The sequence below is a fragment of the Colobus angolensis genome, unplaced genomic scaffold (assembly GCF_000951035.1).
Source record: "Colobus angolensis palliatus isolate OR3802 unplaced genomic scaffold, Cang.pa_1.0 Scaffold112, whole genome shotgun sequence".
Lineage (NCBI taxonomy): Eukaryota > Metazoa > Chordata > Mammalia > Primates > Cercopithecidae > Colobus > Colobus angolensis.
The window spans coordinates 1,362,893-1,378,192 of record NW_012112253.1 but is presented as its reverse complement, the minus strand read 5'-3'; the positions used below and the strand labels follow the sequence as shown (position 1 = coordinate 1,378,192).

At 42.4% G+C, this 15,300-nt stretch overlaps 1 protein-coding gene across 2 annotated transcripts; it reads left to right on the top strand.

Annotated features, from left to right (window-relative positions):
- Positions 1-1,614: 1,614 nt before the first annotated feature.
- Positions 1,615-15,300, top strand: SNRPA1 (small nuclear ribonucleoprotein polypeptide A'). Of its 2 annotated transcripts, none has more exons than XM_011957553.1 (9): positions 1,615-1,788; positions 4,071-4,218; positions 5,195-5,273; positions 9,249-9,295; positions 9,566-9,668; positions 10,287-10,366; positions 10,780-10,855; positions 11,528-11,621; positions 15,028-15,300. In XM_011957553.1, exons 1-9 carry the CDS (start codon positions 1,707-1,709, stop codon positions 15,084-15,086), a joined length of 768 nt encoding a protein of 255 aa, XP_011812943.1. In that variant the 5' UTR covers positions 1,615-1,706; the 3' UTR covers positions 15,087-15,300. The 2 variants fall into 2 exon arrangements, with proteins under 2 accessions (XP_011812943.1, XP_011812954.1); XM_011957564.1 differs by having other exon boundaries at positions 11,528-11,625.

Sequence of the window (15,300 nt, the reverse complement as noted above, 5' to 3'; positions counted from 1 at the left end):
GAAGTGGTTGGATCACTTGAGCTCAGGAGTTCAAGACCAGCCTGGACAACATGGGGAAATCTCATCTCTACAAAAAATACAAAAGTTAGCCAGGCCTGTTGGCCTGTGCTTATAGTCCCGGCTATTTGGGAGGCTGAGGGGGAGGATCTTTTGAGCCTGAGAGGTCGTGGCTGTAGTGAGTCCTGATGGCACCACTGCACTCCGGCCTAGGTGACAAAGCGACCCTTTCTTAAAAAAAAAAAAAAAATTCTAATCATCAAACAACACCATTAAGAGTGAAAAGGCAAGCCACAGAGTGTGTTCATATCCCTAATATATAAAGAAATTCCAAGAATCAATAAGAAAAAAGGCAGACAACTCCATAAGGAAAAAAATGAGCCAAGGACTCGCAAGAACACTTAACAAAGGAAGCTATCAGAATGGGCACCATACACATGAGAAAGTTCTCAGCTTCATTAGTTATTAGAGAAAAGCAAAGCCATACCACCACACACCCGTCAGAATGGCTAAAGTTATAGACTTAAAATGCCAACAAGGTTGAAGCTGGAAGCCATGAAAACCCTTACACACCACTGGAGTGTGTATATTATTTCAGCCTCTTGGTGTAACTGTTGGGCATTACTTATTGATGATAGATATCATACCCTGTGTCCCAGCAATTCCACTCCAGGAGAAACTCATGCAAATGTGCATCAGATCCACGTACCAGAAAATTCATAGCAGGATTACTTGGAATAGCCCTAAACAGAAAACAACTTTGATGTCCGTCAACAGCAGAATAAGTAATTTATGGTATAATATATACAGCGGAATTCTCTTCAGCAGCGAAAGCAAACAAACCATCTCTGTACGCAACCTGGATGGACTCCAGACATAATATAGACGCAAAGAAACTAGGCCAAAAAAAGCATACTGCATGATTCTATTTATATCAAAAGCAAGCAAAATGAATCTGTAGTGTTGAGTTCGCGGTTGCCTTTGGGAAAGAGGGAAGCTTTCAGAATAGTGGTTTTTTGGATCTCGGTGTCGGCTAAGCAGTTGTGTTCACTCTGGTCATTAATCACGCTGTAAATTCCTCATATGCACACTTTTCTGTATATCATACTTCATATGAATATTCAGAAGTCTAAAGGCCACAAGCTTAACCGCAAACCCTACCGTGCCCTAGGCCAGGTTGGACTTGCGGAGCTGTGGGGTTGTCCCGGCGACCTGCCCCGGGCGGGCCACCTAGGCCGGGATCTCACACTGTAACCCCGAGCCAAGGCCCAGGCCCGGGAGGGGTACCTGAACTCCTGGACCCTTCACTGAACCCCACGGGTCCCCGCGCCGGCTGGTGGAGGGAGAGCAGTCACAGCTTCCCGTCCCACCTCAAGGTGCGCTAATGCATGAAAAAGTTCCCCTCGGGTGCTTCCACATTCGCCTTAACTTTTAAACACCAACGTCTGGAGTCATAGGTGCTCCAGACTCCAAACACACCCCAGGAAACAACCCAGAACCAGACACATCCCCTGCGTGCGGCAAGACTTCCGGCAAGAACGACCCCGGGGGCGTGGCTCTTCGATTGCTTCGGCCTGGCGGGCGAGCTGCGCGCGCACTCGGCGGCTGCGATTGGTGCTGCCTGGCGGTGGGGCGCGGGGCACGCTGGGACTTCTCGCTGGCGGGAGGCCACGGGCTTTCCACGGCGCGAGAAAACGGGAGGCAGCAGGATGGTCAAGCTGACGGCGGAGCTGATCGAGCAGGCGGCGCAGTACACCAACGCGGTGCGCGACCGGGAGCTGGACCTCCGAGGTGAGTCCGAGGGCGTGGGCAGCCAGTCCCCGGGCGGCACCGCGTCGCCTTATTATCCGCGCTCTGCCGCGTGCACCGAAGGCCGGAGCTTGGCCCGCGGGTCGGTTGTTTGGGCTCCGACCGGGCTGCGCAGGGAACGCCGGGCCTGATTGTTGCTGTTGTTGCCAAATGAGCATCCCGTTAGGTTCTTGGGAGCCTTCTGTTACCGCCGTGCCTTTTGCCAGGCACGAGTGACTTCATTACTTCCTAGTGCATACTCGTGGGACTCTATTAGGCCTTGCTTGGTTGTTTCGCAGTTGGCTCTGTTTGAGGGCCCGGAAGAGCGGCTCGTTAATGGTTGTAATGCTAGTGCAGGGCGAGTGATTTGTTCTTAATACTTGCCGCCAGATGATATTTTGAGCGTAGATGGGATATGTGTTCATTGTTCCTAATGTGAGGGAGGAAACTAAGTCCCCGAACAACAGCGATTGTTTCCCCCAGTATTTTCTACTTAGTAGCTTTGTCTGGCGTTTCCCCTTTATGAAAACGGTTTAAAAATTGAACTGTGTGACCCAGGTTTGCACCGCCCTGTGCTGTGTGTAAGTTGTGGAAGCGCTCGCAATTACTCAGATTCCTGTACTATTTCAACCTTAGCAAGACTTGGTAAGATATTGGGAGGGCAGCTAGCTAGTTGGCATTTCAGGAGACGACTTTAAAAAGGATATGAAGAGCAACTTCTCTGGGGATAAGACCATGCAGCCATAGCCTGAGATTTGTTCCCACGGGGACCTATGGCTTTGGAGCAGCATCGCTGCGGGATCTGCTTAGATTTCTTGCTGACCTTTGGGAAATCCCAGTGTGTTGTGTTGTGTTGTGTTGAAATGGAGTCTCGCTCTTTCGCCCCAGCTGGAGTGCAGTGGCGTGATCTTGCCTCACTGCAACCTCCGCCTCCCCGGTTCAAGTGATTCCTGTGCCTCAAGCCTCCCGAGTTGTTGGGATTACAGGCGTGAGCCACCACGCCTGGCTAATTTTTGTATTTTTAGTAGAGACGGGGTTTCGCCATGTTGGTCAGGCTGGTCTCGAATTCCTAACCTCAAGTGATCCGCCTCCGCTGGCCTCCCAAAGTGCTGGGATTACAGACGTGAACCACCGCGCTCGGCCCCCAGTATTTTTATTTTGTTGAAATTAAGTTTCTTAGAGAAAGGTTCAGTTCAAGAGCAACTCACCACTTTTTTTTTTTTTTTTTTTTTTTTTTTTGAGACGGAGTTTCGCTCTTGTTGCCCAGGCTGGAGTGCAATGGCGCGATGTCGGCTCACTGCAACCTCTGCCTCCCGGGTTCAAGCGATTCTCCTGCCTCAACCCCCCGAGTAGCTGGGATTACAGGCCTGCGCCATCACGCCCGGCTAATTTTGTATTTTTAGTAAAGACAGGGTTTCTCCATGTTGGTCAGGGTGGTCTCGCACTCCCGACCTCAGGTGATCCGTCCGCCGCGGTCTCCCGAAGTGCTGGGATTACAAGCTTGAGCCATTGCGCCCGGCCCAACTCACCACTTTTGATGATCTCTGCTACTTCTCTTTATGGAGTACGTGCAGTGTTGAAAATATGTATTTTGATGCAGTACGTGTAGTATAGCTCTGAATTGTGTCCTTTAACTTTGGGTGAATTCTTTTTTAGTAGACCTTGCTTCTTCGGAATATAGTGCCTAACACAATAATTATGCTCAAATTGGACAAATTAACATTTGAGTGTTCACAGATTTATTACTCTATGTAAACCATTGAGTTCTTCAACTCTGAATTGGAGCTGGGGGAGGGGAGGGAGAACTGTCATATCTTGAGGCTGTTCTGATGGGTTCTAAGAATCTGGCCCGTGGAGATGCAAGAGTGGAGAACTGTTATCCACAATGTTTGAATGCTGTTTGGGCACTGAGACTAAGCAGCTCAAAGTGTAAATTCCTGTTGTGCGGATTCCGCTTAACTAGCCCAAACGACTTAGAACAGTGTGAGGCACTTTGTAAATGTTCTTATAAATGTTAGCTACCTATATCACCCATTATTATTGTTCTTGTCCTTGTTGTCATTAGATTGTAAGCTTCATGGCACTGGGTACTTGAGACTCGTTCAGCATTTTCTCTCTAGTATCTTGTACAGTGGCAAGGCATGTATGACATGGCATAGGTGCTAGGTAATACTTCCTGAATAAATCAAAGCCTGGAATCAGATACTGTGAAATACTGCTAATGTTTTAAGGGGCTGTTTAGTTATATTAATACCTCTTATGTGTTTTTTTCCTCCGTTTTACAGGGTATAAAATTCCCGTCATTGAAAATCTAGGTGCTACATTAGACCAGTTTGATGCTATTGATTTTTCTGACAATGAGATCAGGAAACTGGATGGTTTTCCTTTGTTGAGAAGACTGAAAACATTGTTAGTGAACAACAACAGAATATGGTAAGTGCCTGTAGGGGAAAGTAATTTTTTCCCCCTAGGGTAAATGTTGCAGTGTTCCCTGAAGAAGTTGTAGCACGTACTACCGGTTAAACCTACATGTTTTTTTTTTTTTAATTTTTATATGTTTAAAAAATATTTTTTCCATAATGGAAGCCACGTTCAATACATGTTTTTTCTTAAAATGAGAAATGAACATCACTTTTCCTATAGAGATCCAGAGATTAACCTGGCTTTAGTCTAGTCTTGTATCTGTTCGGAAATCATGTATTTTTATTTTCATGATAAGTTTCTAATTAAAAACATGTTGCTTTGTATACATTTTGGCTTCTAGAACAATTATCAAAGGGGTCATAGTAAAAGGATATATAAAGGTAACAATTATACTTTTGACTGAGCGTCTCTGCTATTTTTTTTTTAACTGCAACTTTCTAGACTGTTACTTATTGAAATTGAGATCTTTTTTGACCCTGTCTTCATCAGCTCTGTGTAAACTTTATTGGAAAAAAAAGCACTTGGTGTGTAGATAATGTCTTTAAAGGTACTGGATGGTGAGTGGGATTTCCTTCAGATAGAAATATATCTCGAAGGTTAACCATTCTCCTATAGTATAGTTGCTGTGTCTTGTACCTGAGCTGTGAATGCAGAATTATTTGTATTTCTGCGCTGCCTGCACAAAAAATCATGAAGTGAGTTAAATAGATTGTGCCACCCAGGAGTTGCACCTTTTCTCAGCTTCCACTAGACAGTGTGACAGTAGAATTAGCCCCAGGCAGTGTCCCATAGGCATGGGTTCTAAAATCCCACTTCTGTTGCTGACGCTGTGGCCTCAGAAAAGGGTTCTTTTTGCTTTGTTTCCTCTTTGTCAGGGTGTTGGATGAAGGATCTGTGTCTCTTTGAGATCCTCTGAGCAAGGAGGTAATTAAAATTGTGAGCTTATTTAATTTTCACTTTTACTAAGACTCTATTTTTATTTTAGCCGTATAGGTGAGGGACTTGATCAGGCTCTGCCCTGTCTGACAGAACTCATTCTCACCAATAATAGTCTCGTGGAACTGGTAAGTTACACAGAAGGAAAATGTATTTGGTGGGTGGAGTTAAAGGTACTATGTTCTTCCTACAGAAAATTTACAGAATCTAGAAAATCTCATAGAAAATGATCTCAGTATCCGCTTGTCTTTTTCTTAATTCAGGATCTGGGCCTTTTGGGTTCTGCAGCTGTATGTTGCAAATATTTTCCTACTCTTACTTGCCCTTTGACTTAGGGTGTCCTGTTAGAGAAGTTCCTAATTTAGGTGCAGTCCAATATTGTAGCCCTTTTGAAGTTTAAGCTTCCCCTATTCCAGGGTTGTAAACTCCTATGTTGTTTTCTAGAATTGCAGTGTCCAATATAGTACCAATAACTACAGGTGGCTACTCACAATTAAGATGTGCTAGAACTGTACACACTGGATTTCAAAGACTTAAGTACAAAAAAAAAAAGTAAACTATCTCAGTAATTTTATATCAATGTTGAAGTGGTAATGTTTTGGTAATAGGTTAAACAGCATATTGTTAAAATTAGTTTCACCTATTTATTTTAACATGGCTGCTAGAAAATTTTAGATTACATATCTGATGTGCATTAAATCTTGTTGAACAGTTCTAGTCTAAAAACCTTGTTTTACTCTTCACATTAGATGAACAGTCCACTTGGAACTGTTTTTATGCTTTTTAAAAATTTCTGCTCTGTGTATCCAATTTTTAACATAATTGAAATACTGTATATTGTTTTGTAACCTAACTTATTCACTTAAACACTGGATGCTTAAATTTATATTGTAGGCCAGGTGCCATAGCTCATGCCTGTAATCCAAGCACTTTGGGAGGCCAAGGTGGGAGGATCATTTGAACTCAGGAGTTCTAGACCAGCCTGGGCAACATAGTGAGACCTCGTCTCTCTCTATAAGTAATAAAAAAAAAAAAAAAGGCCAGGCACAGTGGCTCATGCCTGTAATCCCAGCACTTTGGGAGGCCAAGGCAGGCGGATCACAAGGTGAGGAGTTCGAACATGGAGAAACCCCGTCTCTACTAAAAATACAAAAATTAGCCGGGTATGGTGGTGGGCACCTGTAATCCCAGCTTCTCGGGAGGCTGAGACAGGAGAATTGCTTGAACCCAGGGGGCAGAGGTTGCAGTGAGCTGGGATCATGCCACTGCACTCCAGCCTGGGCGAAGAGTGAGACTCTTATCTCAAAAAAAAAAACCCAGATGTGGTAGCGTGCATCTGTGGTCCCAAGTATTCCAGAGGCTGAAGTGGGAGGATCAGTTGAGCCCTAGCAGTCAGTCGAGGCTGCAGTGAACCATGATCATGCCTCTGCACTCCAGTCTGGGCAATAGTGCGAGACTCCATCTAAAAAAAAAAAAAAAAATTGCATAACTTTATTTTGTGACCTAACCTTCCTCCCATACTTTCCTGATTGTTGAGAATGAACTGTGTTCCTTTCCTTGTGGACGAGGTCCATAGCATCCTTTAGATTCTCAAGGAGATGCGTGACTACAAATGTAAGAAAGCACTGGTCCATGGCCATGTCCTTTCTAAAGTGTGTGAAGTATTCAACCAGAAATACATATTTATAGGTAATGTGTCTCATGATAGGTGCTGTTAGAGAAATTATAGTTGTATTTAAAGCTGTTTGCAAAAATGAAGACCACTGGGCTTATCAGTTAGAGAGGTATGTTAGAATCTCACAGCATGGTAGTGGATTTGACTATCCCTGAAGTTCTGTCAGTTTTAGTTTTGTATATTTTGAAGTTGCCTTATTTTGATACATGCAAATTTTGAATTACTCATATCTTTCTGGTGAACGGAACCTTTTTATAATTTTGTGACCCTCTGTCTCTATTAATGCTGTTTACCTTGAGGTTTCTTTTACCTGATATACCAAAACAATCTTTCTTTTGGTTAGTTATATGCATGATAAATCTTTTTCCATCCAAAATTTACTTTCAGCTTTTCTGTACCTCTTGTATTTTAGATTTATCTGTTGAAAACTGTATGGTTGGAATTTTTTTTTTTTTTTTTTTTTTGAGACGGAGTGGCTGGAGTGCAGTGGTGAGATCTCGGCTCACTGCAACCTCTGCCTCCCGGGTTCAAGGATTCTCCTGCTGCCTCAGCCTCCCAAGTAGCTAGGATTACAGGTGGGCACCATCACATCTGGCTAATTTTTGTATTTTTTTTTTTTTTAGTAGAGACAGAGTTTCACCATGTTGGTCAGGCTGGTCTTGAACTCTTGACCTTGTGATTCACCCACCTCGGCCTCCCAGAGTGCTGGGATTATAGGCGTGAGCCACTGTGCCCCGTGAGCCACCGTGCCCGGCTCTGATTACAATTTTTTACGATCCAGTCTGAAAGCTCTTTTAAGTGAATTATTTATATTTAGTCTGTTTAATGTAATTACTGGTGTGTTCCAGTTTGTCTTCTCTCTGTTCTGGGGCTTTCTGTTTATACCATCCATTCTTCAATCCTTTTTCTCCCCTTTATTGTACATGCTCTCCTTCTGTCATTCTATTTTTCCTTCTAATGGTTTAGAAATTACTCTCTTTCAGTCTTGAGTTAGCATCCTAGAAATTAAAACATACGTATTTATAAAAGTTTAAAATTAAATGTTAAGATCACTGTACTGTGACCTTCAACATTTAATTTTAAACTTTGACACCTTTACCCTCCTAAACAATACAGTACAGTGACCTTCAACATTTCAGCACCTTTCAGCTTGTTACATATTTATTATTTTTTGAAACCCATCACTACATCACCATTATGTTTTACACTGTGTATGTAACAAATGTTACCACTTTGTTCTTTTTTCCTTTTTGGATCATCTTCAGTGGGGGTAAAACAGTATCAAGCTCTAGAGCTCCCTCTGGTGGTTTTTGTGACTTATTTGAAGATGGCAGCTTGCTTTTTGAGAATTTCTGGCTCTGCTCTCCCTGTTTTTATCTGTATTTTTTTCTCACTGTGCTTCTTGCACACACACACACCCCTCCCCTGCCATCTACCCAATTTGCGTCTGTACCAGCAGTTTCTCTTTAGGGCAGGTCCGTGTTGGGATATGATTTCTATTAAGAGTGAGGCCCCAGGCCGGGCCTGGTGGTTCACACCTGTAATCCCAGCACTTTGGGAGGCCGAGGCGGGCGGATCACCAGGTCAGGAGATCGAGACCATCCTGGCTAACACGGTGAAACCCCCTTGTCAGACCTCTGAGCCCAAGCCAAGCCATCGCATCCCTGTGACTTGCACGTAGACACCCAGATGGCCTGAAGTAACTGAAGAATCACAAAAGAAGTGCAAATGCCGTGCCCCGCCTTAACTGATGACATTCCACCACAAAAGAAGTGAAAATGACTGGTCCTTGCCTTAAGCGATGACATTATCTTGTGAAATTCCTTTTCCTGGCTCATTCTGGCTCAAAAAGCTCCCCCACTGAGCACCTTGTGACCCCCACTCCTGCCCACCAGAAACAGCCCCGCTTTGACTGTAATTTTCCTTTACCTATCCAAATCCTATAAAACGGCCCCACCCTTATCTCCCTTTGCTGACTCTCTTTTCGGACTCAGCCCGCCTGCACCCAGGTGATTAAAAAGCTTTATTGCTCAAACAAAGCCTGTTTAGTGGTCTCTTCACGCATGACACCTGTCTCTACTAAAAATACAAAATAAAATTAGCTGGGTGTGGTGGCAGGCTCCTGTAGTCCCAGCTACTCAGGGGGCTGAGGCAGGAGAATGGCGTGAACCCGGGAGGCAGAGCTTGCAGTGAGCCAAGATTGTGCCACTGCACTCCAGCCTGGGCGATAGACCAAGACTCTGTCTCAAAAAAAAGAAAAGAAATAAATTATTTAAACATTTGTGATGTGCTAGTATTGGGCTTGGTGCTAGAGAGTAAAAGTTAAGTAAATAAATAAAAGACAACTTGCTTCAAAAGCACTCTCCCTTTCCAGATCTCAAAATAGCATGTGGTATTCGTGTTCTTACCTGTGGCCATTACTTTACAGGGTGATCTGGACCCTCTGGCGTCTCTCAAATCGCTGACTTACCTAAGGTATGGGAATTACATATTGTGACAAAATGAATGAAGTCCTTTAAAATAAAGTTACTTTTACCAGCCTTGACCTTAATGTAATCAGTTAATTAAAAATGCCTTTTACAAAGAAATATTGAATGTATTTCCTTAATGGTAAATTGTTACAGTGTTAAAATGTGAAGAATGTGAATGTTTCCTTGATTTATAGGTTCCTTAGACTATTCAAACAGACCTTTTGAGTGCTGTCCCATGAACAAGTTTGCCATTGTGTTACTTCTTTTCTCGTAGTATTCTAAGAAATCCGGTAACCAATAAGAAGCATTACAGATTGTATGTGATTTATAAAGTTCCACAAGTCAGAGTACTGGATTTCCAGAAAGTGAAACTAAAAGTAAGTAGTAATCTGTTGCTTGTGAGTCATTATAGAGTTGTGTGTTTTTCTTTATATTTTTATTACTGATTATTAAAATTGTCTAAATGAGTAAATTTTACCATTAGTTTGTAATGAAAATGGGGGGGGGAAATGTTACATCAAATTTTTTTCTAATAGCAGAGTTTATGATAGAACTTTAAGTTAAAGCTCTTTTATGTAATGCTGGCCATTCCAAAGTTTGCAAAACGTTGAGGCCACAGTGAACACTCTTAACAGTGGATTGTCTGCTTAGATACATTCCTAGTGGAGAACTTAATGTAACCCACTTTTGTGCAGCTCTGTTTGTTAGGAAGGTTTTTCCCTTTATTAGGAGTTCATTATTTTATTGTTTATTTAATTGCCTTCTTAGTTCCCTGGGATCCCCTCCTTGGAACTAGGAGAGTGAACTTTCTTCAGGGAGCTTTACCAAAGAAAGAAGACCACTGTGTCTTCTCTTAATTTGAAATTGGCTTTTTGGTATTTTCACCAGCCTGCTGGAGTATTGTAGGAGAGTTCGCTTCCATGTCTTCTGAGGAATGCATCTAAATGCATGTGGTATTCCTATTTCCATTAACTCTGTGTGTGGTGTCGCTGTAGGAGCGTCAGGAAGCAGAGAAAATGTTCAAGGGCAAACGGGGTGCACAGCTTGCAAAGGATATTGCCAGGAGAAGCAAAACGTAAGACACGGATATCCAACTTAACTCTACTTCACCTTCAGAAACATGATCTGATCTGTCTGGCAGTTCGTCTCCTACAAAATTAACCAAAAACTCTGACATATTAATGTGGTGTTAAATTTGAGTGCTTATAGTCCATGTACATCAATGGTCCATACATCACAAGAAATTTCTACCAGGTTAGCAGAGCAAATATTTCAGTAGTCAGTCTCAATGTTGTACCATGTACATCCTATTTTCTATATAGGAAGATGAACTGGATGGTGTTTCTGAAGGAGAGAGTTCTTGTATCAGTTTGTTAACAAAGATAAGATACTACACTGGTTGAATTACTTTCAAAAGCTTTTGAAAGTAAAAGAGAAGCAACTTCTGTTGGTCTAGGTTTAACAGTTTATGTTCTTCCCCCTCTTAAGTTTTAATCCAGGTGCTGGTTTGCCAACTGACAAAAAGAAAGGTGGGCCATCTCCAGGGGATGTAGAAGCAATCAAGGTAATTATGTGTTAGGCTTCTTGACTGGAACGAGCTAAGATGGGTTCAGAACACAAAGTTGGATAATAAACATGACCTGAACATTGCAGATTTCGTTTTCCCACAGTTATTAGCATACAACAATATTTCTGTTTAAGGAAAAACTAGCATAAAATTATTATTTGATCAGACTTGAAATTACACAAGCTAATTAATGTGGAAGCAGCTTTGTCTTTCTCATTTTCCAGGGTGCATTTATCACTTTGAACAGTTAGTTACCTTGGTATGCTGTCTCAGTGTTTGCCTTAATTTTTACTTTCAAAGATTTGCTGTCTGGCAAATCCTTTTGGCTGATCAGTAGGGACCCTAGTTTTATAATATTGCCTCCTTAAATTATTCAGTAACGTAATTCCAAATAGTTACTTCACTTAGCTACGATATTAGGACATGTGGACTGATTATTTACTCTTTTATAAGAAGGTCTGCATCTCTTCACCAATTTTAGAAATTTGTGTTTTGGCTTCTAGTTTTATTTTTGTGGGGCAATAACATTCTTCCCCCAACACCGAAGTGTTTAATATTCCAAATGGAGAAGTTGCTGTGAATTTCTGTAGGTGATTGATACTTAGTTTTCTGGGTAGTTGATACTTGATTGAAGTTAATCATCCATCTCCATTGCCGTCTGTCCTCCAGAATGCTATAGCAAATGCTTCAACTCTAGCTGAAGTGGAGAGGCTGAAGGGGTTGCTGCAGTCTGGTCAGATCCCTGGCAGAGAACGCAGATCGGGTGAGCAAATGGTGTTCTTTGTACATTCAAATTAATGTTACACTCAAAGTGTAACTCTCACAACCATTTAGATGCCATGACTCCAGAATGCTAGAATAGTGCCTCCTTACATCAAATCTAATATATGAAATCTCTTTAAATGCTCTTTGAAGATAAAGTATTTGATGGGTTGGGTGCAGTGGCTCACCCCTGTAATCCCAACACTTTGGTAGGCTGAGGCAGGCAGATCACCTGAAGTCAGGAGTTCGAGACCAGCCTGACCAACATGGAGAAACCCCGTCTCTACTAAAAATACAAAATTAGCCTGGTGTGGTGGTGCATGCCTGTAATCCCAGCTACTTGGAAGGCTGAGGCAGGAGAAGAGCTTGAACCCGGGAGTTGGAGGTTGTTGGTGAGCCAAGATCACACCATTGCACTCCAGCCTGGCAACAAGCGAAACGCCATCTCAAAAAAAAAAAAAAAAGTTATTCATAAAGAAAGTTAAGTCATAGCACTGTGGGGGATTTTATGTAAAAGTTGAAGCTAGCATTACTTCAGCAATGGAGTGAACTGAACACTAGAGATAGCCATGTGGACTTTCACCTACATATACTTGTGTGTGTGCGTAATAGCTCAGTAGTTAGGAACACAGGATCTAGAGCCAAGCAGTCTGAGGGCCAAATCTTAGCTTCACCAGCTCTGCCTTTGGACAGCTTTCTTCAAGTCTTTCCTCATCTTTAAATCTGAGATAATAATAGTACCAAACCTCAAAAGGTTGCCGAAAGGCTAAGAAACTGAACTTAGCACAGGGCTCAACATTAGCAAGTTTTTGATAAGTGGTAACGGTTCTAACATTTGAATGCCTACTTTATGCCAGGCAGCATGTGGGGCACTAGGGATATAAAAAATACTGAAATACGTCTTACAATGTAGTTTTGATATGAATGTAACTGGGGACCTCTACTTAGACTGCTATCTTGGGGAAAGTTTCCTAGGGAAATAATGTTTCAGCTGGGAGCTAAAAATGAAAAAGATTTTTTTTTTTCTTTTTGAGATGGAGTTTCACTCTTTTTTGCCCAGGCTGGAGTGCAATGGCGTGATCTCGGCTCACTCTAACCTCGGCCTTCCAGGTTCAAGCAATTCTCCTGCCTCAGCCTCCCAAGTAGCTGGGATTACAGGCACCTACTACTGTGCCCAGCTAATTTTTTTTTATTTTTAGTAGAGACAGGGTTTAACTATGTTGGTCAGGATGGTCTCGATCTCTTGACCCCGTGATCCGCCCGCCTCGGCCTCCCAAAGTGCTGGGATTACAGGCGTGAGCCACTGTGCCCGGCCAAAAAGACATATTTTAAGACCAGTAATTCTCCTGGGAGGCCGAGACGGGCGGATCACGAGGTCAGGAGATCGAGACCATCCTGGCTAACACGGTGAAACCCTGTCTCTACTAAAAAATACAAAAAACTAGCCAGGCGAGGTGGCGGGCGCCTGTAGTCCCAGCTACTCGGGAGGCTGAGGCAGGAGAATGGCATAAACCCGGGAGGCGGAGCTTGCAGTGAGCTGAGATCTGGCCACTGCACTCCAGCCTGGGTGACAGAGCAAGACTCCGTCTCAAAAAAAAAGACCAGTAATTCTCTACTGTATGGTTTGTGGGCTTCTGGGAGTCTAAGGTGAAGACTGTTTTTTTTGTTGTTGTTGTTTTGAAATGGAGTCTTGCTCTGTCGCCCAGGCTGGAGTGCAGTGGTGCGATCTCACCTCACTGCAGGAATGGGTTCACACAATTCTCCTGCCTCAGCCTCCCGAGTAGCTGGGACTACAGGTGCCTGCCACCACGCCCAGCTAATTTTTTGTATTTTTTTTTTTTAGTAGAGACAAGGTTTTACCATGTTAGCCTTGTGATCCACCCGCCTTGGCCTCGCAAAGTGCTGGGATTACAGGCATGAGCCACCATGCCTGGCCGAAGACTGTTTTTATCTAATAACACCAAGGTGTTACTTGCTTTTGTATGAACATTTGCACTGATGGAGCAATAGTGGGTAGAACCGCTGGCACAGTAGGAGTCAAGGCAGCAGCCTAAATAATAGTTGTTATATTCTTCCCTATTCTGCACTCCCAGTAGAGTGCATGCCAGTTTCACTTAAGAGTGTCCTGGATGCAGCAGTAAAGATAATTAAATCTCACTCCTTGAGCACACGTCTCTTTGATATTCTGGGTGATAGAAAGGGGATGCACATGTCTGCATACTTGAGTTAGGTGGTTATCTCCATGCACTAGTGCAGTCATTTCAGTTGAGAGGCAGCTACTTGTCTTCTCAAACATGATGAAGTGAGCCTGTCACTTCAAGGAAAACAATTGAAAATTCAAGATTTGAAGCAAAAATTAAAATTTAGAAAACTTGTATCCACTGCCATAACCTACCAGCTTCCCAGTACCTCAAGACTTTTCTGGGGAACTCAATAGTAATGTTAATGCATGCGAATTAATGGGTGTGACATTTTTGATGTTGTGTAATTACATGGCTCAATGTTTGAAAGATCTGCAAAAGTCGGTGAACCACTGTTTTCCAAATGATACAAAATCATGTATGGGTAAAAGATTTGTTCAAAGTACAAGATAAACCAAGTAAGAGTATGAAAAGTTCATTGATAAGGTTTCAGACTTTTACACTGCCATCTAACCTTTAGGAAGCTACCATTTGTCAAGTTTTACCATGGTATCTAAAAAGAACATCCATCATTATCTGCACAGGCTATTAAAATCTTCCTCCCTTTTCTAACTATATGCCTGTGTGGCCAGATTTTCTTCATGCCCTCAATCAAAATACCATATTGCAACGGATGGAATGATGAAATCAATACAGGAATTCAGCTGACTGATGTTAAGTGAGACATTATTGAGTAATTTTCCCAAACAATTGAAGGAGTTACAACTTTTTTTCCTTCTGGAATACATTGACCAAAATATCTGCCATAAATTGTTGAACAAATGTAACATTTTTTGGTAGTTGTTGCCATATTTCCCTAATTGAGAGACAATAAAGTCATTGAACTGTTGCCAGTATTTGGCATGTAGTGGGTGCCCAAATGTTTTTGAGTATTTCCGGTTTTTTTGCCTACAGTAGTGCCATGAAAAGCACATGAGTATAGACTTTACCTACACCAAAAATGAATTATCATCAACTACAATGGGAGGTAACAATTTTGAAACCTTTGTGACCCCTTTCCTTTGAAATTGACCATCCCTTCCAGTACCTGCCAAAGACAGACTAGACTGTCCCTGGACGATAAGTTCCTCAAAGGCCGGGGCTGCTTTTGATCTTTCTGTACCTACCTCAGTGCCTAACAAAAAGTGGCCACAGAACGAACACTCACATGCTAAGGGAATAGATTTCTAAAATTGATACTACTTTTGCTTGTGTGGTTTTCTTTAGGGCCCACTGATGATGGTGAAGAAGAGATGGAAGAAGACACAGTCACAAACGGGTCCTGAGGAGTGACGCAGATGTATAATAATAGACCCTCTTGGAACAAGTCTTGCTTTTCGAACATGGTATAATAGCCTTGTTTGTGTTAGCAAAGTGAAATCTATCAGCATTGTTGAAATGCTTAAGACTGCTGCTGATAATTTTGTAATATAAGTTTTGAAATCTAAATGTCAATTTTCTACAAATTATAAAAATAAACTCCACTCACTGTGCTGCCAA